At 44.3% G+C, this 25302-nt stretch overlaps 1 protein-coding gene across 1 annotated transcript in view; it reads left to right on the top strand.

The window, feature by feature from the left end:
- LOC124622974 (leucine-rich repeat-containing protein 24-like) overlaps positions 1–25302 on the top strand; it is a 208692-nt gene that overhangs the window by 52808 nt on the left and 130582 nt on the right. Inside the window, exon 4 of the mRNA XM_047148762.1 lies at positions 8387–8659. Coding sequence (XP_047004718.1) covers positions 8387–8659 — 273 coding nt within the window. The remainder of the gene's footprint in view (positions 1–8386; positions 8660–25302) is intronic.

Raw genomic sequence — 25302 nt, 5'->3', positions numbered from 1 at the left:
TTAACACAAACATTCCAAACCGACAAGAAACAGCACAAATACTCTTTAGATGGAAGATGTTAACACATCGCAAGTATATAGGCCTGTGAAGATGGTATCTGTTCTTTCTGATATGTCCGAAAGAACAGATACCACATTCATACATAGTTAAAGCTAACCGGTCATTGACCTCCTTCTTCTGTGCCGATGCACACGCATTGCCCGAACTCTTACGGGACTCGGTAAGATTGTCATCCGCAAGTAATGAGTGTAATGGGCAGGGGTACTACGAATGTAGTATGTGGACATTAATTTGGTAATGTGGGTCTCACGGGGAGTGTGCAAGGTATAAGCCCTTGCAGTCGCTCTGTCCCCTGTGCCCTCGGTGGCTCACATGGTTCAAAATGGCTCTGAGCACTATGGGACTTAACTTCTGAGGTCATCAGTCCCCTAGAGCTTAGAACTATTTAAACCTAACTAACCTAAGGACATCACACACATACATGCCCGAGGCAGGATTCGAACCTGCGACCGTAGCAGTCGTGTGGTTCCAGACTGTAGCGCCTATAACCGCTCGGCCACTCCGGCCGGCTGGCTCACATGGATAGAGCGTCTGCCATGTAAGCAGGAGTTCCCGGGTTCGAGTTAAGGTCGGGGCACACGTTTTCATCTCTCCCTGTTGATGTATATCAACGCCTTTCGATAGCTTAAGGTCTTGATTTAATTATCACATCACAAGTATTGTTGAAAAATCTCGGAGACCCGTGTGGATGTCGTTATGGGATGGCTTTTCGCAAAACCACTCCATACCCTAATTAGTAACCCAGTAATTTTAATAACACGATTAAATGAAGTTTAATCCAAACAAACACATGAGAGTATGCACGTAATTAAATACTAACTGTTACGTAATTCTTTTCTTTCTGTGGCGAGGCGAAATGTGTAATTTGTCTGTCGAGTTCGCTTGCTAATTTTAACAATACTAATGGCTGCAGGGAAGAACGGGAAGTGCGTCTTAAAAAGAGTTGCTGCTGAAAGCCACATCCGCGGCAGGAATGCTCTGTGCTGATCCAGCTGTTTTGGGCCGGTGTTCCGCTCCACGGTGCCGCACATGAACTCTAAGTGATGCAAAGCTGGTTTCAGGAAAACAGTCAAAGGGACGCATTCCAAAAGATCTGCTAAAGAGTGAGGCGTAACACCAATTTACGAGGAGATCATTTTTCGTGTCAAGGTCTTTCTAAGTATTTAATTAATGCTTAAAATTTAGTAAGAGGAGACGCAACTTGTTTACCAAAATAAGATAATGGTTGGAGAACGGGGATCATATGTGCCTAAGTGCACGTTGTCTCGTTGGTACAGACACGTGATGGGCCAGGGAGAGGGAGTAATTAGCTTGCTGCTTCTCAGCTGCTGCAGGCATTTGTGTATGGAAGGAGGAAGCTGGTTCGATAAGAAAGATTCAGTTGGTCAGAGGTCGCAAGATCTGTTGCCACTTGATAGTCTAAAGTACACTCAGGCAAAAAGAGGCAAATATGTTCTAAATATGTTCTAAATAGGGCCCGCAATGTCATGGTACAGATGCTGAGCTGCACTCATATTTTTAACTAACACCGCAGTCAGTCTCTACCTCTGATTGTGCAAAGTGCAGTAAGCATATGCGCCATTGGCGAACGATGTTTCAAGGCGGCCGCAGAGTGCATCGGTTTGAGCTAGATTCCGGTATTCTAAATCAGTTCACACAGACAGCACGTTAAGGCGATCGCTCGCGTAACGCAGGAAATCCGGTTTCGACTATTACTAATTACATTTTTGTGAGGCATGATGCCAAAATTTCGTTTATGACTCAGCTATTTCCGTTTAGCTTCAGATGTCCCATATACACTACTGCCCATTAAAATTGCTACACCACGAAGATGACGTGCTACAGACACGAAATTTAACAGACAGGAAGAAGATACTGTGATATGCAAATTATTAGCTTTTGAGAGCACTCACACAAGGTTGGCGCAGGTGGAGACGCCTACAACGTGCTGACATGAGGAAAGTTTACAACCGATTTCTCATACAAAAACAGCAGTTGACCGGCGTTGCCTGGTGAAACGTTGTTGTGATGCCTCATGTAAGGAGGAGAAATGCGTACCATCACGTTTCCGACTTTGATAAAGGTTTATCGTATCGTAACACTGCTGCTCGCGTTGGTCGAGATCCAGTGACTGTTAGCAGAATTTGGAATCGGTGGGTTCAAGAGGGTAGTACGGAACGCCGCGCTGGATCCCAACGGCCTCGTATCACTAACAGTCGAGATGACAATCATCTTATCCGCATGGCCGTAACGTATCGTGCAGCCACGTCTCGATCCCTGGGTCAACAGATGGGGACGTTTTCAAGACAACTACTATCTGCACGAACAGTTCGACTACGTTTGCAGCAGCATGGACTATCAGTTCTGAGACCATGGCTGCCCTTACCCTTGACATAGCATCACAGACAGGAGCGCCTGCGATGGTGTACTCAACGACGAACCTGGGTGCACGAATGGCAAAAGCTCATATTTTCGGATGAATCCAGGTTCTCTTTACAGCATCATGATGACACTGCGGTGAACGCACATTGGAAGCGTGTATTCGTCATCGCCATACTGCCGTATCACCTGGTGTGATGGTATGGGGTGCCATTGGGTACACGTCTCGGTCACCTCTTGTTTGCATTGACGGCACTTTGAACAGTGGACGTTACATTTCAGTTGTGTTACGACCCATGGCTCTACCCTTCATTCGATCCCTGCGAAACCCTACATTCCAGCAGGATAATGCACGAACGCATGTCGCAGGTCCTGTACTGGCCTTTCTGGATCCAGAAAATATTCGACTGCTGCTCTGGCCAGCACATTCTCCGGATCTCTCACCAATTATAAACGTCTGGGCAATGGTTGCCGAGGAATTAGCTCGTCACAATACGCCAGTCACTACTCTTGATGAACTGTGGAATCGTGTTGAAGCTGCATAGGCAGCTGTACCTGTACATGCCATCCAAGCTCTGTTTGACTCAATGCCGAATCGTATCAAGGCCGTTATTACGGCCAGAGGTGGTTGTTCTGGGTACTGATTTCTCAGGATCTATGCACCCAAACTGTGTGAAAATGTAATCACACGTCAGTTCTAGTATAATATATTTGTACAATGAATACCGGTTTATCATCTGCATTGCTTCTTGGTGTAGCAATTTTAATGGCCAGTAGTGTAGTTATCCAATTCACAACTTTTGTTTTATAAATCACGTGACCTTATTGGGCGCTTACTGTTTATCGCAGCGTTACATGAGTATACTTATAATTGAGTGCTCAAAATATTAGAGGCGTTTGTCACGTTACGATCGATGAACATACATCATAATAACTGAGCGAATAACTATACAAAAACATAGATATTTACATGCCTTTGTAAGAAAGATCTTCGGAAAGAGATAATAATCTGCCATTGTAATTTACTGACAAAGTCACAAAATGGTAGTTAGTGGCATAGCTAAGTTAACCAGCACGCGAGATGAAGTTCCACTTTGTCCCTCCCATCTGTCTGCCAAGCTCCGCATATTTATTGTTTAATTGTCAACGCAGTCTTCTTCACATCCGCCATTTGGTCTTATTGCGTTAGTAACATAAAATCGTAATGAGAATGTTTTTCGTTAAGTTTTGAGTATCTTAGGCTACAGTAGTATAGATACAGGAACTCTGGGATTACCTGTTTCAACGAGAAGTATGCAATATTCCAATTACTAAACGAACCGTCTAAAGTTACAAGTTACAGGTAAATGCAAGTGTCCTGTTTCTTAAATAATTCGAGATAATTAAGTAAAAGTAACATGTTTAAAACTGTTATACAGTACTGCTGAAAATATGGTGAACGTCATCGTAATACAATTTTTTAAACCATTCGCTATATATTAATGCAGTGTCACAATAGGCAAAAATAAAAAAAGAAAAGAAAAGAAAGAAGTAAAGAAGTAAATATACTCTTTACATTTCCGTGTACTGATTTACTTTGCACGACGACAGTGTCTCCAGCTTGCAGCCGAAACGAAGAAAAAATGTGTCTCTGCCAGGTTGATGTAGGTCTAACAAACGGGTGCTCAACACAACTTAATCCAAATCTGCTCGTAGTTTCCTCTGACACATTTCCGTTCCCTTCCACTTTAGAAGATGACAATTTTTCCCTCCTTCTTCGTCCCTTCCTCCGTCTCCTTACCGTCCTCTCTTCCTTCTCCACCTCCTCATCTACTTTTTCCTTCATCTTTCCCTATCACCTTCTCTGTTGCTCTCCCTTGCTGTTTTCATCCGTCACAAAACTGTACCTTTATGTAATCGGTGTCCAGGGGACGTGCTCTGGCTACCACACCACTGCTGGGCACTTTCCTGCTAGTGTCCTGTTTGTAAGTGGTTTGTGCTCTTGTTTCTGTGGTTCAGATGTCGGTCCGTCCAATAGCGGTACCCCTGCGATTGACATGTCTGTTCACGCAGGATTACTTAATGAGTGAAAATTTGTCTTTAAATAGAAATTGAAATTAATCACTGAAAATAAAACTATTAAAATTATCTGGAGCAGCGGTCATTGTTGATGGACGATGCATCTTCCATAGTGGCCAAACTTACTTCTAGAAAAATGCTACAAAGTTTGTAGAAGATTATACCTTTCAATACTACCATGAGCCGCCATTAGTATTGGGGGGCAGGTGTCTGTAATTTACGTGCGAAAGGGATTCATAGCTTCAAGACCGTGGCAAGATCATTTAAGGTTCAGCGCTTGCATTCAAGTTTGCAAAACGTTTCTTAATGAGTGGAAATCAATCTCAGGGACGCTGAAGCAAGTTTCAAATGGATAAATGGCAGAATACTAATTGTGTTTGGCCATTACGGCTCCATGTTACGATTCGTTAAGCTCGTATAGATCGTTGGATGTAACAAAAAAGCATTAAAACATTTCATGTAACATTTATCTGTTAGGAGAACTGTTAAACTGAGAACTCATGAGACCTAACTAATGTATATTAATGTAATTGCAAGTGGTTCTAAAGCTAATACATGAAACTTACATCACCTTTGCGTACTCAAAATAAAGATTAATTATTGATACGCAAGGAATGCAGCCAAAGGCTGACTGCTGCTATGTCTCTGAAGTATTATTTATCAAATAATAAGTACGTTTCACAAAACTAATTTGCGTAACTTATTTAGACCTGAAGTTATTTACAGTAAATAAGAAGATAAGTGCTCCCTGTGGTTTCTGTGGTGCTTTCTGTGGTTTTTGCGAAACAAAGTTTACATGAAATTACTGGGATTTGTCAACGTAAAGCTTCACGCTCTAGGTTGGCAGTACTCAGCTCCACTCGGTGAATAATGGTACATGGTGGCTTCTGTAATAGTTTCCTTGGAAGAGGTTCCCCATCCACATCTACATACACTGTCTGACAAAAAACATGTAGAAGGAAAGGAAAAAACGAAACTAAACTTCACGGTTCGGGAGGGTATGAGATGTTTTGCAGAGATTACAAAATCGATAAATATTTACAAATAAGTTGGCGGTGTAACGGCACTTGTCAGTATGACGTCCCACCACATCTGGCCTCGATGCATGTATTAATTCAGTGGTGGAAGGTGTCGGACAGCCGTTGTATCCGCTCTTGAGAAAAGTTGCCACGCAGCTGTTGTAGCTGGTCACATGACCTATCGGTTACAGATCTGGGGATCTCACTGGGTACAGGACTATCTTAACATCAGGCAGGCTGTTCCTAGAGAGACGACCAATGTGTATACAAGCATTGTATTGTTGAGAAATGGCATCACGCTACTGTCGCATGAGGACATGAGGACGCAGAACGATTGTAACGTGCTGCTGTGCAGTCAGTATTCCATCAGTGACTATGAGTTGTGACCCGCAGTCATCGCTGATGGTTCCTTACATCGTGATGCCAGTAATGAGACCCCTGTGTTGTCCACAGCATCGGAAGAATTGGACCTCTCCTCAAGTCGCCGCCATACTCTCCGACGTTGGTCATCTGGAATAGTGCAAAAGAATACGAGACTCTTCCTCAGCAGTCCATGCTTTCTAGTAGCGGCTACATTCCAAATGATTTGTGTTTCGTGACAACAGTAGTCTACGCATGGGATGGTGGATCACTAGTTCGGCTGGTGCTGGATAACCTGAATGTTGCAGGAAACCCTTTACAAGTTCTCTAATGGCGGATGAAGATTTGAAGGAGTTAATTGATTCACAAGACGCCCATACCACTTATGGTGGTCAGACGTGGTCGACAGGAACGTTGACGACGAATATATCTGTCCGCACATTCCCGAGCAGTCCGACACCGGCCTACCGTCACATCCGAATGCCCCAAAATTCTGTATATTGCATTCTTCGAGCGATCAAGGAATTGGAAACTCACAGTAAGACACCTGTCCCTCGTTGCCTGGTACTGATAACGATGTCTCACAGAAATACATGGCATTTATATGCTGCTAAGTAATCACTCAAATGCTGACGCCGTTCATGAGACTTACATTCAATATTAGGCGTTGTACCAATAGTGGAAATGAACAGTACTAACGCATTCTGATGTCCATTCTACCTGTCACAGGGAACCTTAACTGTAATCACTAACATGCCCGCTATTTCCGACCATGTCTTCTGGGTGATTCCCTTTTCTGACAGGCATTGAATACACACTATAAGATCCTCATATTATAATGGATATTTCGTTATGATCTTTCGTGCTCCAGTCGCAGATATAGTGAGGGAAACATTAGGGCGTTAATGTCTATACACGTTGACAAACTGTCTCCAGTCTTGCACCAAATGAACGCTGTAGGTACCAGAATCGCTTTGTAGCTTTTGCAAACTCTGGATTCATAACCTTCCTCGGTTACTTTTAGCAAAAGGGAGGACTTAGCGTTGCACCTTATCAATACGTAGTTTTCGTACAGTACATAAATGAAGTAGTAACTGCCGGCCGAAGTGGCCGTGCGGTTAAAGGCGCTGCAGTCTGGAACCGCAAGACCGCTACGGTCGCAGGTTCGTATCCTGCCTCGGGCATGGATGTTTGTGATGTCCTTAGGTTAGTTAGGTTTAACTAGTTCTAAGTTCTAGGGGACTAATGACCTCAGCAGTTGAGTCCCATAGTGCTCAGAGCCATTTGAACCATTTGAAGTAGTAACTGGTAGTATTATCGATAATGTTGGTAGCATTTGTAAGGAAATAAAAATGAATGTGCGAGAGAGAAAATGATAACCGAGGACTTCTCTTTGGTTTTTGTTTACTTGTAATGCATATAGTTAGAACAACACATCGTTGAGCGTTAGTCCATTGTGTATTGTATATCCTTAAAAATATAAATTGCGTTTTATGAGTGACAAAAGTCAGTTGACTGAGTAACATCTGGAACCTTATGCACCCAAAGCAATTACTTTTGGTGCAAGCTGTTTACATGAAAAAACATAAAACAAGTCTATGGAATATAGGAGGTTCGCAGGAGAGCTTCTGTAAAGATTGGAAGGTAGGAGACGAGGTACTGGCAGAAGTAAAGCTGTGAGGACGGAGCGTGAGTCGTGCTTGGGTAGCTCAGTTGGTGGAGCTCTTGCTCGCGAAAGACAAAGGACCCGAGTTCGAGTCTCGGTCCGGCACATAGTTTTAATCTGCCAGGAAGTTTCAAACCCATGGAATTATTGTTGTTAGTTTGTACTCAACAGAATGTCCTTCATGATCAACGACAACAGTGCCTTGTTATTCTTTGTAAGTGCAATAGTTGTTCATGAAATACAGAAACATGTTTTATATAAACTCCATCAAATACTGAAACGGTGTTCAAAATGTTTTCGGTTTCCGTTTTTTGATTTTTACTTTCTTTCAGGAAACTGCTTTTTCTAGCTCTATATAATAAATCTATATTATCTACACGTTTACTTCAACGTCCCTCTGTTTCACGTTAAAAATCAACTAATTTCTACAAAACCCGAATTAACCCTTCAATTTGCTATAAGTATTGTTTATTCTTGAATAACAGACAGGAGGATAACTGTCTGACAACACTGTTGCGAGAGTTACGTGTTCCTTTATACAGTTTATCCTCACTCGTTTTCTAGACGGTTCACTGCTTGGAATCTAATAACATACTGATCACAGTTGTGAACAAAAAAATCGAAATGGGGTAACGCCCGATAAGTATGCAACACACCTAATGTACGGATACGACCTTAACTGACGAAGACTGCTAGGAAAACTACCGTAGTCTTCGATTAGTAATGATAGCCTATTGTACTTCTGCAGTTCTAAGAGGGCTTATTCCCTCAAATGTTGACCCTGTAAGCTCGCAGAATACTCCCAAGGCACTGCCAGCTGACCGGAGCCCCGTGCCGTTGCAGCTGGGCGGCAACGTGACGTTCCGGTGCCACGTGACGGGCGACCCGGAGCCGACGCTGGTGTGGCTGGTGAACGGGCGCGCGCTGGGGGCGGGCAACGCCTCTGGCCCGGAGGCGGTGCCGCAGCTGGAGGAGGAGGTGGACGCCGACGGCCGCGGCCGCTGGTACAGCCTCAGCCTCTATAACGTGTCAGAGGCCGACGCCGGGGACTACGCCTGTGTCGCCACCAACATCCGTGGCCGCGCCTCGGGCAACGCGTCACTGCTGCTGCCGCAGGTAGGGCTGCGGCACGGGAAGGTCCGAGCCTTTACGCTAAGGTAAAATGTGCAACGCCAAGAATGAATCAAACACTGTAGATGGAAACATACCGGGTGGTTATAATTAAGCTTACTCTATTTAACACGTTATAGCACGGAAAGAAATTACTATACGAGTACCGAACTCGGTAGCATTAATTTCTCGTGTATGGGGTGCACGATTACCAAGCGTCACAGCGTCACCCTCCAATTCCCACCATGTCCACCAGGTGCCAAGATCAGTCATCGTAATTCATAGTCTCATCCGACCAGTTGCAGTGCACTTTTTGACGTCTCAACATGAGCTTCGACAAAAGGAGCAGGGCATTATTAGTGAAGCTCTATTATCAAAAAACAATAATGCTGCAGCTGCACTTCGAAAATATCGCCCGCTGAAACGGATCGTCTTTCTCCACACGCTGTGCGCAGCATGACGAAGAAGTTGGAATTAGCTGGAAAACTGGGCGTCGCTCCGGAAAAGAGGTCGACTACCGATAGCACCACAGGTGGTTGATGAATTTGCTGTTGCTATGGCATACAGCGCTGCGCGCAGTTCCCGATCGTAAGGCAGTGCGTGTGCTGTGTCAGACAGCTGATTATCCCGTGGTCCTCTGTACGGAAGACGCTTCAAATCATTGTCAAATGGTATCCGTAAAAGATCCAAATCGTACAGCAGCTTGGACCACAGGACGCACAACGACTTGTTGACTTAGCTCTTCACTTTCTCACAAGGATTGAAGTTGAAGAGGGCTGGCCGTGGATCATCCTATGGACAGACGAAATTCATTTTTGTCTGTCGGGTGAGGTGAACGCACAGAATAGCCAAGTGTGGTGATCTTCAGCTCCAGTCACTGTGCATGAAGTTCCTCTGAATGGTGAACGTATCACCATATGGTGTGGCTTCACGGCTACGTTCATTGTTCGCCCATTCTTTTTTGAACATGTTGGCGCTCAAGGACCAAACACATGCAGAGTTACTGGCCGGTGTTACTGCAATATGCTTCGCCAGCATGTCATACACTCCCTAGAACAGAGCCACTCATTGAACTCCACAATTTTCATGCAAGATGGGGCCTCATCCCACACTGCTCTTGAAGTTCACCTGCTTCTCCGAAACACATATGGGAACGATCGAATTATCAGCCACCATCATCATCAGTGTTCTGCGAAAAGGCAGGTTTTCACATGGTAGTTCTCAAGGCTGTCTGGTATTCTGCCATCGTCTTCAGGTCGGCATAATTTCCTCTTCCCTTTACGTCGTCTATCATCTTGTATCTCCTTGCTACTCCCTGTCTTCTCCCTCAAACCAACCCTTCCAAACATCTGCTAGCAAGCACTCCCTTCTCAATGAATGTCAAAACCAGTTCTTTTTTCTTTCTCTTACAAACTTCAGCAGACATCTTCTCTCATCAATACTTTCCAGTACTCTTTCATTACTCACTCTTTCCACCCAGCTTATTCTCTCCATTCTCCTCCATATCCACATCACAAATCCTTCTAACCTTTTTTTCATCCTCTCGTCTCAGCGTCCATGTTTCTGCCCCATATAGTGCGACACACCAGACAAAACATTTTCCAAGCCTTTTCCTCAGACCTTTATATAATTTTCCACACAAGAGTCTCATCTTCCTGTTGAATGCCTCCTTCGCTATGGAAATTCGAGTTTTCACCTCCTGGTGACATCTCAAGCCTTCAGTTATTATGCTTCCCAAATATTTAAATGCACTTACTTGGCTAATGGTAGATTGTCCTATTTTAATATTGGACAGTCTGCGTCTTGTACTGATGACCATACTGTTTGTTTTTGCTGTGTTTATTTGCATCCCATATTCCACACAAGCTTCAATCAGATCTTTCAGCATGTTATTCATTGTACGCTCACTTTCTGGCATTAATACCATGTCATGCGCAAATATTATACATTCTATTCTCTGTCCACCAATACATATTCCTCTTTTCCCATCTAAGCGTCTCGCAAAAATCTCTTCAAGGTATGCGTTAATCAACAGTGGGGAAAGGCAACAACCTTAACACCTCGTCCAATACTGCTTCCTTCTGAAATTTCATTTCCTATCCTTATCCTTACCTTCTGGTGTAAATTTAGATTCTGTATCAGTCGTCTCTATCTCCAATCTACTCTTCTCCTCTTCAAAATATCCATCAACTTGTTCCACTGAACTCTGCAAAAGCCTTTTCTAAATCTACAAAAACAGTAAAGATTTCTCTACCTTTTTCCATAGATCTTTCCCCTATAGTTCTTAACAGGCCAATAGCATATCTTGTTCCTTTTCCTCTTCTAAATCCGAACTGCTCCTCTGCGATCCCTATATCCAGCTTGACATCTAGACTTCTATTCAACACTCTCAGCAGGACTTCAGCTGCATGAGAAATTAGACTGATGGTCCTATGCTCTTCACATTTTTTAGTGTTTCTCTTTTTCTCTATTGGTTTCACAGCTGTTGCAAGGAAGTCCTCAGGCCATTCGCCTTTGTCATATATCTCGGTACAGAGGTAGACTATTTCTTTCTTGCCTTGTTTCCAGGCTCTTCAACAGTTCTGCTGCGAATAATCAATTCCACATGCATTCCTATTCTTCATGCCTTCAGCACCTTTTCTACTTCTGCTTCCAAGATGGTGAATCCCTTTCCATATTCCGGCACATATTGCTCCTCTTCCACCTTAATTTGGCTTTGAATTATCAGCCGATCGTTTCCAAATGCTTGGCCGGCACAATCACCTGATCTGACTCACTGTGATTTCTGGATATGGGCTTACTTGAAGGATAGTGTTTACCAGGGGAACATTCATACATGTGCTGATCTGAAGCGCAGCTTATCAGGAGAGGTATCCAGCATACCTGCGGGCATTCTTCGTTCTACTGTGAAGAATGCAAACCTGCGCTTTCAGCCTCTTCTGGTCACTGATGCCATTTTGCACCCCTTTCTTAGCAGTAATGCTACCGGTATGTGGTGGTATGATGTACCAGAGCAGCACATTAAAAGTGTTTCAATTGAATTGATTCTATATTATTTCTCTGCCTCATGTCTTTGACATTAATGCTACCAAGTTTGGCACTCGTACGGTAATTAGTTTCCATGTTAAATCGTGTGAAATAGGGAAAGTTTAATTGTAACTACCTGTTATTCGGAAACACCAAAACCACAACATGTTACAATACCTAATACTGTAGAGGAAATCCATTATCATTCAAAACAGCTTCCAGCCGTATCAGCATGGATAACCACGGATCTTGTATGGTTTTCAAGGGAATCTTATACCATTCCTCCTATAAATAGTGAAAAGTTCAGGTAATAATAATAATGAGCGTATGGCATTGGTGGGCGGGAGACCTCTCGCGGGGCGGTTCGGCCGCCGCTCCACAAGTTCTTTAACACCACTACGGCGAATTGCGAGTGAATGAGGATGAAATGATGATGAAAGACACACAACACCCAGTCCACTGGAGGCAGAGAAAATCCCCGACCCCGCCGGGAATCGAACCCGGGACCCCATGCGTGGGAAGCGGGAACGCTAGCGCAAGACCACGAGCAGCGGACAAAAGTTCTGGTAACTATGACGGACGTGGATAGCGATCATGCACCCTTCTCTCCAAAGTCTACCACAAATTCCAAGTAGTATTGAGACCTGGTGACTCTGGTGGCCCGTGGAGATGAGAACATTCATCCTCGTGCTTATATAAGCAGTCGTGGACAATACGAGCTGTGTTAACAGGGTCCTGTCGTTTTGGGATACAGCATTACCACTGGCGAACAAATATTGTACGAATGGATGGAAATGATTAGCCAAAATGGTCACGTAATACTCAACAGTAATGCAACCTTACAGAGCCACCATGTGGCCCGTGGTGTACACGATATGGCTACCAAAATTCTTATCGAACCCCCGCCATATTTCACTCTCGGGATGGAGTCAGAAACAAGCCCAGAAGAGTGTGAAACAAAACTCATCCGACCAAGCAATTTTCTTCCATTGCTCCATGTTCCAGGATTTATGGTTTCGGCACCAAGTTTCTCTGTTACGGGCATTTACGTGACTGACGCTTGGTTTTGGAATTTCAGCTCCACCCTGACACTCTCTGCTTATGTACGTCCTTCGTGCTATTTTGGTGGTGACAGAGTACACTAGAGCGGCATTTATCTCTGCAGTAGCTTTTGCAGCTGTCCACTTAAGTTTCGTCACAGTATTCTTCACTAACCGTGTGTCACGATCGCCCGTCACACACGCCCGCGTTGTGACTTAGCGGATGATGTTTCTCCGCTGTCCTTGTGTGCAGTGCAGATTTTTGAGACGGTGCCCCTAGAAACACGAAACCCATCGGCTAGCTTCGTTACGGAAGCATCCACCGTACGAGCGTACAAAACTTTCCCACTTTGGAATTCACTTAGCTCCGACATAGTGCACTCTCAGCTACGCAGATTGGTATTCCGACCACAAATGACATTTGCAATTTATCGAGGACATTGCTCAGGTGCCATTCGTGGTCAAATATAACAGCCAAACATGCACGCTTGGCTAGCATTTGCATCTGTGTTCAAGCATACATATCTCGCGGTCTTTCCATATTTTTGTCCAACCCCTGTGCATAGCAACAAAAATGTACTTACACTATGTGATCAAAGGTATCGGGACACCTCCAAAAACACACGTTTTTCAAATTAAGTGCATTTTGCGGCCACGTACTGCCAGGTACTCCTTATCAGCGACTTCAGAAGTCACTAGACGTCGTGTGAGAGCAGAATGGGACGCTCCGCGGAACTCACGGACTTCGAAGGTGGTCAGGTGATTGGGTGTCACTCGTGCCATACGTCTGTACGAGAGAATTCCACTCTCCTAAACATCCCTAGGTCCACTGTTTCCAATGTGATAGTGAAGTGGAAACGTGACGGCACGTGACTGACAGAGACCGCCGACAGTTGAAGAGAGTCATAATGTGTAATAGGCAGCCATCTATCACACAGGAATTACAAATTACATACGGATCCACTGCAAGTACTATGTCAGTTAGGCAGGAGGTGAGAAAACTTGGATTTCATAGCAGAGCGGCTGCTCATAAGCCACACATTACGCCGGTAAATGCCAAACGACGCCTTGCTCGGTGTAAGGAGCGTAATAGTTGTACAACTGAACAATGGAAAACCGTTGTGTGGAGTGACGAATCACTGTACACAATATGGCGATTCGAAGGCAGGGTGTGGGTACGGCGAATGGACTGTGAATGCCATCTGCCAGCGTGTGTAGTGCCAACAGTAAAATTCGGAGGCGGTGGTATTATGGTGTGGTCATGTTTATCCTGGAGGGGGAGAGCACTTCTTGTTGTTTTGCGTGACATTGTCACAGCACAGGCCTGCATCGATGTTGTAAGCACCTTCTTGTTTCCCAATGTTCGAGAGCAGTTCGGGGATGGTGATTGCATATTTCAAAACGATCAAGCACCTGTTCACAACGCACGGCCTGTGGCGGAGTGGTTACACGACAATAACATCCCTGTAATGTACTGGCCTGCACAGAGTCCTGACCTGAATCCTATAGAACACATTTGGGATGCTTTGGAAGGCCGACTTCGTGCCAGGCCTCACCGATCGACATCGATACCTCTCCTCAGTGCAGCACTCTGTGAAGAAAGGGCTGCTATTCCCCAAGAAACCTTCCAGCACCAGACTGAACGTATTCCGTCGAGTGTGGAAACTGTCATCAAAGTTAAGAGTGGACCAACACTATATTGAATTCCAGCATTACCGATGGTGGACGCCACGAACTTGTAAGTAATTTTCAGCCAGGCGTCCGGATACTTTTGATCACATAGTGCATGTGTGCAAGTTCCACATCTCCTAAACCGCGCCGGCCAGAGCGGCCGAGCGGTTCTAGGCGCTACAGTCTGGAACCGCGTGACCGCTACGGTCGCAGGTTCGAATCCTGCCTCAGGCGTGGATGTGTGTGATGTCCTTAGGTTTAAGTAGTTCTAAGTTCTATGGGACTGATGACCTCAGCAGTTAAGCCCCATAATGCTCAGAGCTCTACCTAAACCGCTGGACCGATTTCAACCAAAAGTGGTACGCATAACCTTTACAGTCCGGCAACAATTGCTTTTAATGTAAGAACTACCTACCTATAACATTTCAGGAGATATCACAAACGACAAGAAGCGTGTAAAATTGCCGACTCAAGCATTACGTTTAAATTTATTACTTATGTCCTGCCTATTGTATTCGCAATAAATATCAAGGAAAATATCCACATATGCCGCACCTACGAAGTTACATCACTATCCAGAAAATATGACGTCATAAAAACTGAGATGCTTGAAATCTGCCGCACTGTGGATGACATTCAAATTTATTCCTCATTTCCACTGACTCTATTCGCAAAATCTTTCGAAGTCAGTACCCACACATGCCGCTGTATGTACCTAAACAAGTACACCATCGTACGCCGTATAGTTCCAGAGATGTGACGCCACAAGCACTGAGATGCGATATAAAATATCGCATCATGCGTGAAGCTTTAATAGGCTTATTCTTTACTCCTAAGACAGTTTTACAGTTGAGTCACCTTAAAAACATCCCTGATCCCCGGCAGCGCTTTTTAGGGCTTTCAACTGCGAAGCGCAAAATGCCGTAGGCGAAAACAATAGCCGTCTATAGAGCTATGAAGAGGCGTTGCCATAGAGACGTTAACAAAACCGCTTTGTAGACACGCGGAGCAGCCGAACCCAGCATGCATAAACTGTCCGAGATACTGCACTTTTCCATCAGCCCTCTAAGCGTACTTCTTTCTGCGACTGTTCCATAATTTCGAAGGTGTTTTCACAACTAAATGGAAATGAATTATTTTCGATATTACACTACAAACACATTTTTTTCGTTTCTAATAGAAATATAGCGAAATGAATCCCTGGGCACTGCCGAGTTTGTTAGCTAGCAATATTATGAAAGTCCTTAAATCATCAACAGTTACAATATTCTCTTACAGATCCGGAAAGTAGTCACGTTGTCAAGTTTTGTAGGATAGAGCAGGAGCAAGATTTTATCTATTTTTCTCTATGTCTTGTCCAGTAAATGGTGGGTCATGAACTCCACCTGGTAATGATCGGTGCCTTCTTGTACCATAGCGGCATCATGTTAGCACTCACCAAATGAGACAACATATAGTCCCACTGTCTCTCTTGATCCACTGTGGATACGCGCCAGTGGCTGATCAAATATTTACCAAGGAGAATCGCCAAAGAGCCGTATGTTTTGACAAGCTACTTTATTCGCACAGAGTATCGGCATCTCAGTAATTTTTTCTTCAGGCCTCTATGCACTCTATGTATAGACAATCCGATATACCGAGACCCACATACTGGAGCCATCAATATTTGGATTTCTTAAATTGGTTTTTGGAGTGTTTACTTCGAAGACTTACGACTGTAGTCGTTGTCAAGTCTCCGACGTAGACACCGCAAAAATGAATTCGAGGAATCCAGATATTGACGGCTCCAGTATACAAATATCAATACATATCTGATTGTCTGTACATAGAGTGCATAGGGCCTTGAAGATGGTACTACAGAAATTCCGAAACTGGCTGACAAAATAAAATTACTCCGCAAACCATACGGCTGTTTATCGATTTTCCTTGGTAAAAAAAAAAAAAATAAAATAAAATAAAAAATAAATGATTCAAATGGCTCTGAGCACTATGGGACTTAACTTCTGAGTTCATCAGTCCCCTAGAACTTAGGACTACTTAAACCTAACTAGCCTAAGGACATCATACACATTCATGCCCGAGGCAGGATTCGAACCTGCGATCGTAGCGGTCGCGCGGTTCCAGACTGTAGCGCACAGAACCGCTCGGCCACTCCGGCCGGGTTTTCCTTGGTAAAGAGAGGGCCACAGCCATGCAAACATATCGGAGCAATGTCTACACCTACACCTATTTTCCGCAAGTGACCTTTCAATATGGGGCTGAAGGTACTTTGACTACCAGTATCCCTTCCCCTTTTCCTTTCCCAGTCGTGTGTGGTTCGCGCGAAGGTAGATTGCTGGTAGGCCTCTGTGTGGGCCTCAGTCCCTAATTTTATCTTCATGGTATTTTTCTGAGCTATACACAGGAGAAAGCAAAATATTGCTTGTTTCTTCTAGGAATGTACGTCGCGAAAATATAACAGTAGACACGATGCAGAATGCCTTTCTTGTAGCGTCTGCTACTGTATTTGGCTGCCGGCCGCGGTGGTCTAACGGTTCTAGGCGTGCAGACCGGAACCGCGCGACTGCTACGGTCGCAGGTTCGAATCCTGCCTCGGGCATGGATGTGTGTGATGTCCTTAGGTTAGTTACGTTTAAGTAGTTCTAAGTCCTTGGGGACTGAAGAGTACAGATGATAAGTCCCATAGAGCTCAGAGCCATTTGAACAATTTTTGTATTTGGCTGACCATCCCCGTGATGCTTTCGCGCTTACTACATGAACCTGTAATGAAACGTTCTGCTTTCCTCTATTTCCTGTATCTGTCCTACCTTGTACGAATTCCGTACTGACGGGCAATATTCAAGTATTGCACGAACGAATGCTTTGTGAACTACCAACTTCGTACCATCAAGAAACGACCAAAGTTCTCCCATTCAAGTAATTGAAATGTGCCTTCGTATTCAGCGTTAGTTCGTCGTTGATAAGTGAATACTATCTGATCCAAAGTATCCGGACACCTGTTAGTGAGTGTTGTAACTGACAATTTGAAAGTTTTTACGACAGAACTTTCCTTGAGTCCACATGGAAATGACTGAGTAACAACAAAGTCACAATCGCAAAGCCAGTAAGAATTTACTACTAGACGCAACAAAGCTAACTTCTAAGTTTCCCACAAGAGTCCGAGGTAACACACATACACTGAATTTCAAGTGGTATTCCGATGGCGAAGACGTAGTCTTCCGTGGAGAAGTCCTTGAGGTCGGTATTCGGCGTGAACTGACGTCCGGTGCTGGTTGTAGCCTTTAAATAGTATGTTGGTGTAGTAATACTTCCTGCAGGCCATCTCGACTCCCTCTGCGGAAGGTCTGTTTGCAAAATAGCCGATGTTTACCATTGCTTACGCCTTTGGCATAGACAACCTCGGTCCTGTGTGGTGTTAGAGGTGTTGCCGGCCCGCAGGGGCTACCTTGGCGACGGCGTAACGGTGGGCATTAATATGGGACTGTTCCAACCATGGCCTTTTTGACGCTTTTAACTCTGCTGGGTGCACGTGCAGAGACATAGCTGAATGTATATGGAGGATTGCCAGACCATTCTTCCTCAACAGCTCAAGTCAGAGAAAGCAGCGATGTTTCAATTCACCCAGTGTCCAATGATGTCGCTCTGCACCCCACCTCTATTCTCGTTCATCAACGACCACAGGATATTATACAAGAATTTGGAAGTTTTTACCAATGAGCGACTGTAGAACACACTTTATTCATTTTTCCAGGTTTTGTAAGCGAGTTAAGATTAGCTGATGACATTCCTATTCTCAGAGGAATTGAAAGAGACTTACTCGACCTGCTGAACGGAATGAATGGTCTAATGAACACATACTGTGGGTTGAGACTAAACGAACACACACTGTGGGTTGAGAGCAAACCTAAGAAAGAGATTATAACGACTACCATCAGAAATAAGATTAGAATAAACTTCTCAAAATTGGTGACCACGAAGAGGATGGAAATAAGAAATTTTATATAGTAAGGTGTTTTGTTACCTTAAAATCAGACCAAAATATCATAGAGGAAACGAAGAAGACGCAATAAGCAGTCCAGAGCAGGTAAATATGGCGTTTCTGGTCAAAAGAAGTCTGCTAGTATCATATTATGCCTCAATTTGAGGAAGATTTTTCTGCAAATTCTCTTCAGAAAATATGGAGATACTGATAAGAAGTAAGGAAAACTTCATAGGACATATGTTAAGCTATCAGGGAATAACTTCTCTTTTGTTCACTCCTAATATGAAAACCAAATCCGTTAACAAAGCCGGATTCGTCTTCAACTGGGCACTGAACAAAAAACAGTAGCGGGAACAAGAAACTCAATACCAATGCACGGTCGTAATACGAATAGCAGAAAGACATGACTGGAAGTAACTAAAGCGATGAACAAAGGGCGTTTAGTAAGTAATGCAATACATTTTTTTTTTCCGGAAGCAGTTTGATATTATTCAGGATTCCAGTATTTACCACTCGTCTGGCTACAAAACCGTATTTCCAATATAATCTCCGTTCAATATGATAGCCAAAAACGACACTTTACTGAGAGGATCTGTATCCCCGCGTTGTATGTCGGAGGCAATGCCTTGCTACAGCAATACGAGTAACCTCCGCATCATCCACGTACTGCTTTCCGCGAAGTGCTTCCTTCATTGGGCCAAACATATGGATATCGGCTCAGGGTGGATGAGGAAGAACAATCCAATGACGTTTCGCGAGCTCCTCTCGGGTGCGCTGGCTTTCGTGAGGCCTGGCGTTGCCATGGAGAAATAGAAGTTCGTTTGCATTATTGCGGCGGCGACCACGTTGAAATCGTTTCTGAGGATTTCGGAATATACTTTACAGTTGATCGCTGTCCTATGAGGGAGGACATCATACAGAATAATCCTTTCAGTGTCTCAGAAGACCATCGCCATGACTACTGGCTGAGGGTTCGACTTGACTTTGAATTTTTTCTTCGGGGTAGGGTGGTGTGGCGCTGTCCAAGGATTGACGTTTCGTTTCGGATTCGAAAAGATAAACCCGTGTTTCATCACCTGTGGTGATGTACGACAAAAAATTGTGACGGTTAGATTCGTAAATCGCAAGCAATTCCGCACAGATGACCCTTCGTTGCTCTTTATGGTAGTGAAATATGTGTGCGACAAAGCGGCACACGGATCGAGCAGGTTTGCTTGAACTTGTTGAAATGATGTCAGATACCTTGCCCAACAACTCACAGTGCTTTTGGTCGCTTTTATGTCTTCGCATACATTCTGCAAGCACCTATGAATATCGGCGGTGCTCTGATTTCCCGCTAAAAGAAACTGAATGACAGCTCTCTGTGCGTCTCCATTACAGACGTCACTCTGAAGGCTACGTGTAGCGACGCCACCTATCGGTACTCCTTGAAAATAGGGGGGCTGAAGGGGGAACATTCCACTGCGTCTCACATCAAATTCCCTATTTTTTCTACCTTAATTTCCCGAGAAAAAACTGTTTCATTATGTATTGAATGCCTCTGTTACTATAGAAGACAGAACTTGCAGCTGCTTGCCTGACACCGTTCTTGCAAGAGCGGGTTGTCCCATATCGTGTGTGGAATGCAGATGCAGTGCCTCTGAGCTGCGATCGATAGTCGCCGATGGCGGAGATATTAAAACATGAATCGTACTAAAGGATGTTGTTGATGGTGAGAACTGTAGTACAGGCAGAGACTGAAATACATTCAACTAGTAGTATGGGAAAATGGAGGCAAGGGCCACTTGGAGACTGAGAGTTTGGCAGAAAAGAGGAATTCGTGAAGTTCCGCACCAAACTCGTTAGAAGACTGATGGCTCATATGTGTAGTTAGTTTAAACGTATTTTGTTGACCGAGGTCTCCTACCGCACAGCGCACCCGTTAGCTAGAGTCCCGTACGGATGACGTCGCAATAAGCGACCCTGGCATAGAGGAAGAACTGAAAAAGTAGAAAACAAATAAGTCGCCAGTTCTGGATGGAATACCATTTCGGTTTTATAAAGAGTACTGTAGGTCATTTGCCCCTTACTTAGTTTGCATTCATCTCGAATCTCTCAACTAGCGCCAAGTGCCGAGCGACCGGAAAAAAGTGCAGGCAACTCCTGTAAGTAAGAATGGTGAAAGAATGGACCCGCAGAATTAAAGCCCAACATCCTTAACAACGGTTTGCTGCAGAATTCTAGAACATACTATGAGTTCAAATACAATAAATTTCCTAGAGATCGAATAGCTCCTGTTCACGAATCAGCACGGGTTTAGAAAGCGTTGCTCGTGCTAAATCCAGCTTGCCCTTTTCTCACATCATATACTACGAACTGCGGTGGCCGAGCGATCCTAGGCGCTTCAGTCCGGAACCGCGCGACTGCTATGGTCGCAGGTTCGAATACTGCCTCGAGTGTGGATGTGTGTGATGTCCTTAGGTTAGTTAGGTTTAAGTATTGCTAAGTTCTAGGGGACTGCTGACGTCAGATGTTAAGTTCCATAGTGCTCAGTGCTATTTGAACCATACTCCGAACTATGGATGACGGCCAACAAGCAGAGTCCGTATTTCAAGATTTCCGAAAAGCATTCCACACGGTACCACACTGCAGACAGTTAACGAAGATACGCGCATTCGGAATAAGCTCCAAGACATGTGACTGGCTCGATTACTCCTTTCGTAATAGAGCCCAGTGTGTTGTCCTCGACGCCGAGTGTTCATCCGAGATAGGGTAATATAAGGAGTGCCCCAGGGAAGTGTGATAGGGCCGTTTCTGTTTTCTGTATATGTAAGTGATCTGGGTGCAGAAATCTGTAATTGTTCGCTTATGACGCTGTGGTGTACAGGAAGATGTCCAAGATAAGTGACTGTAGGTTGATACAAGATGACCTAGACAGAATTGATAGTTGGCGTGATGAACGGAAGCTGGCTCTTAATATAGAAAAATGTAATTTAATGCGGACGAGTTTGAAAAAGAAACCCGTAATCTTCTGGTACAGCATTAATAGTGTCCTGTTTGGCACAGTCACGATGGTTGAATATCTGAGCATAGGGTTGCGAAGTCGTATGTAATGGAACGGGCATGTGAGGGGTTTCATAGCGAAGGCGAATGGTTGACTTTCGTTTATTGGGAGAACTTTAAGAAAGAGTGGTTCATCTGTAAAGGAGACCGCATATGGGAGGCTAGTGCTACCTGTTCTTGAGTACTGCTCGAGTGTTTGGGATCCGCACCTCGTCAAATTGAAAGAGGACATCAAAGCAATTCAGAGGGGAGCTGCTAGATTTGTTACCAGTAGGTTCAATGAGCATGCAAGTGTTACAGATATGCTTCAGGAGCTCAAGTGGGAGAAAATTTGGAGAGCCGGCATTTGAAGCTGACTGCAGAACAATCGTACTGGCGCCAACATGCATTTCGTGTAGGGACCACTGAGCTAAGAAACGATAAATTAGGGCTCACGAGGAGGCATATATACAGTCTTTATTCCCACTGTTTCTGCGAGTGGAACAATAAAGGAAACGTCTAGTTGTGGTACAGGGTACTCTCAGCCACGAACCGAATGGTGGCTTGCGGAGGATGTATGTAGATATAGATGTAGATGTAGCTTGGGGTAGTGTTTAGTGAAACGGAAGGATTTTGCGATGTTTAAATGAAATCATTAAGCTTGATTTGTTCCCACTGACAAAAGTGGTGCTTTTCGTGTGTCTTTTCACCAACTGAATTTGAACTGCTGATCTGCTTGTGGTGGCCGGCCGGAGTGGCCGAGCGGTTCTAAGCGCTATAGTCTGGAACCGCGCGACCGCTACGGTCGCAGTTTCGAATCCTGCCTCGGGCATGGATGTGTCTGATGTCCTTAGATTAGTTAGGTTTAAGTAGTTCTAAGTTCTAGGGGACTGATGACCTCAGAGGTTAAGTCCTATAGTGCTCAGAGCCATTTGAGCCTTCTGCTTGTCGATGTCATATGGGAAGTTGCTAGGAAAGAGATGAAGATGTTTTAACAGCGCTGTACGATTTCCAGTGCTCCGATCGGATAACGGAATATTTCAGAACTGACTTAGATAGCTACGGGTATTAATCGTCGGATTTGTGGCACTGACAGGTTTAACTCCATGACGCAGATCAAAGAGAGTCTGGCAACTCTTATTAAGAATACTCTGTAAGAGTACCGGTGCAGAAAATTGATCCGGCTCTGCCAATAAAAGCTCCGCAGTTCATCTCCGGAACATTAAGTCGCACAATTAGCCTCTCTCGCTAACAACGCTTTAATTGCTGTCGCAGCCGTAAATGGCACGTTAGCATGATGTCACGATCTTTCCCAAGACGACACACAGGAATGTTTTTCTACGTATTTTGTATTTTATCAAGTAGTTTTGTAATTATTGTGTCTGCCACTCAGTGCGGACTGGCTACATCGTACATATAACAAACAAGGATAAAAGAAAAAAAATATAATATTCAAACTTTGTACGGTGGTGTAATTATGTCGCCTAGTGTTATTTGGGTTATCGTGTCATGAAATTGCAGCCTACACAACGAATTACGTTACTGGGGTTGGATGTGTTCAGGATATAGCAACAAGAAATGCAAGTCTGGCTGTGGATTACGAGGGACGTCAGCTGATCTGAGTGACAGTGATTTACTTTAGAGATGAAGTGCGACTATCAGCCAGAATGTGGAGTGTAGAAGCACTCGTCCCACTTTGCGCCCCCACAGTTCTCCAGACCCTGGTAAGTCGTGGACTGCGAGGGCATATTCCTTTGTATTGAGGCACGACGACAAAAACGACACCGGAACTGTGTGTGGCAACGAATTATCTTCGTAGATCGATTTCGTGACACTATGCGAGATCGGTAAAGCTGAATATGAGTAAGATAATGAACACCGTCCGACAGTACTATATTTAAGGCCGATATATGTTAAAAGTAGCCATTGGAAGCCATCAATTACCTCTTTTGTAGGTAGTTTAAATACTCTCCACGGTGAGTTGGGGATGATTTAGGTCCTTCCTTTAAGAAATGTCTTGGTTTCCTTTCCATGTCGAAAAGAACGGGCACTACGCGTTCATATAACTGATTGGTCTCGACGGGCAATGAATCCACAACCTTCAGTGTGGGTGCACATTTCATTCGACCTCCTGCAAGAATCTGAAATTAACGAACATGGCTGCGGGTATGTGGTGATACGTGCGAATGTGTGTCGGCTGGGGGTGTGCCGAGATAGTCCGCACATTTGCTGTGAACACTGTTTGAGGATAGTGCAATGTTTTACGCAACTGCACAGTATGTAGAAGATCCGGGGATCGAGTCCTCGTCCGGCGCATTCTTTCACTCATCGCCGTTGATTCCAAGTCAAGTCCAGACAAGGCTGATAAAATAATTTCATTTCCTTTCTTTTCCTTTCTCCCCCTCCACCTTCAATTTACATAAAACACTGAAGTTAGTTGCAAAGTAATTTGCTACAGATCTTCTGCTATAAGGCGTTACCTACAAGTTTCCGAGAAAGCTCTTCCAAAGAGAGAAAATAAACCCTTAATGATTTGATTCTGCGACTGGGGGAGGCTTTGTTCTCAGCGCGCGAAGCATCCACGATATTCTTGTTACACGCAATTAACATTGCTTCTTTCATCAGACAATTTAACCGTTCGTTTCATAAATAAAAACAACATGCACATTAAATTTACCTGGCCTCTGATTTCTAGTGTGGTATTCTTCATAATCCTTAGTCTAGCATCAATGCAGGAAAATGTTTTGGGCTAAATTTGCCATAGAACTTAAGATCATAAGATTACTGGAGCCGGAGCACAACGTTGAACTCGACAAAAAAAAAAAAAAAAAAAGGAAGAAAGAGGTTTAAATGGCTCTACGCACAATGGGACTTCACATCTGAGGTCATCAGTCCCCTAGACTTAGAACTAACCAAACTAACAGCACACACATTCCTGCCCGATGCAGGATTCGAACCTACGACCGTAGCAGCAGCGCGGTTCCGGACTAAAGCGCCTAGAATCGCTCGGCCACACCGGCCGGCCAAATTCGACGAAGATACTGCCGGGAATTGAGCGTGGCGTTGCTTAAGGTATCACGCTCTTCAGTTCCCTCTCTGTCTCATAAACACACACTATGTAAACATCATGCATAGAAGTTGGTTTAGAACATATACTTCGTTAGGTTGGCAATAAGCAGATAACACGAGAAGGAGGAGGAAAGACGAAATGGAGTCGCAATATTTACGTTGTTAAAAGCACAGTGTCCAGAGAAATAGTTATATTGAGTGGCAAAAGAACAATAGTACATCATAGAAAAGAAGGAGAAACATGTTGTACAGTGGAAAAAGGTCATTTCTCGAAATTGTGCTTATGTGTCGGTGATAAAATCTCGGAGTACTGTCACACAACATTAACATAGAGGGAACAACTAGTTCCATGCTATCCCTCATGTATATACAGCAGTTCGCTAGGACAGAACACTTGTTATCAGAAAATGAGTAATCAGAGCACGGCCAGGGGCATTGCAAGAACACACAGGTTTAAATGCAGTTACAAAGTTTTCTCTAGAACAGAAGCCCACCTAAGTTCAAGTTTCGATGCCACAAGTCTAACATGTAACAGTTCAGAGCCCGCTCTTTGCAGCCACCTTGCGTGAACAGTAGTGTAGCGTACACAAGAATCAGGAGCAACTTGGGCAGAAAACATCCACCCAGTCCGACAGCTAATAGTTCACCCTACATGGTGGAGTGACGCTGCAAGTCAGGCGTTGCCGTCCTGCCGTGTGTCGATGTACTCAGAGACGCCACGCTGTACTAAACGCGAAGAAGTATGTGTCTGAGAGCGGGCACTGCCGGACCTGAATACTACCTACCACGTCCGAAGCCCTTCTCCCCGGCCAGGAAAAATATTCGTACATCGATGATAG

The sequence above is a fragment of the Schistocerca americana genome, chromosome 7, assembly GCF_021461395.2.
Source record: "Schistocerca americana isolate TAMUIC-IGC-003095 chromosome 7, iqSchAmer2.1, whole genome shotgun sequence".
Lineage (NCBI taxonomy): Eukaryota > Metazoa > Arthropoda > Insecta > Orthoptera > Acrididae > Schistocerca > Schistocerca americana.
Note: the sequence above shows the minus strand (reverse complement) of the source record. Positions and strands in the feature narration are given on the sequence as shown.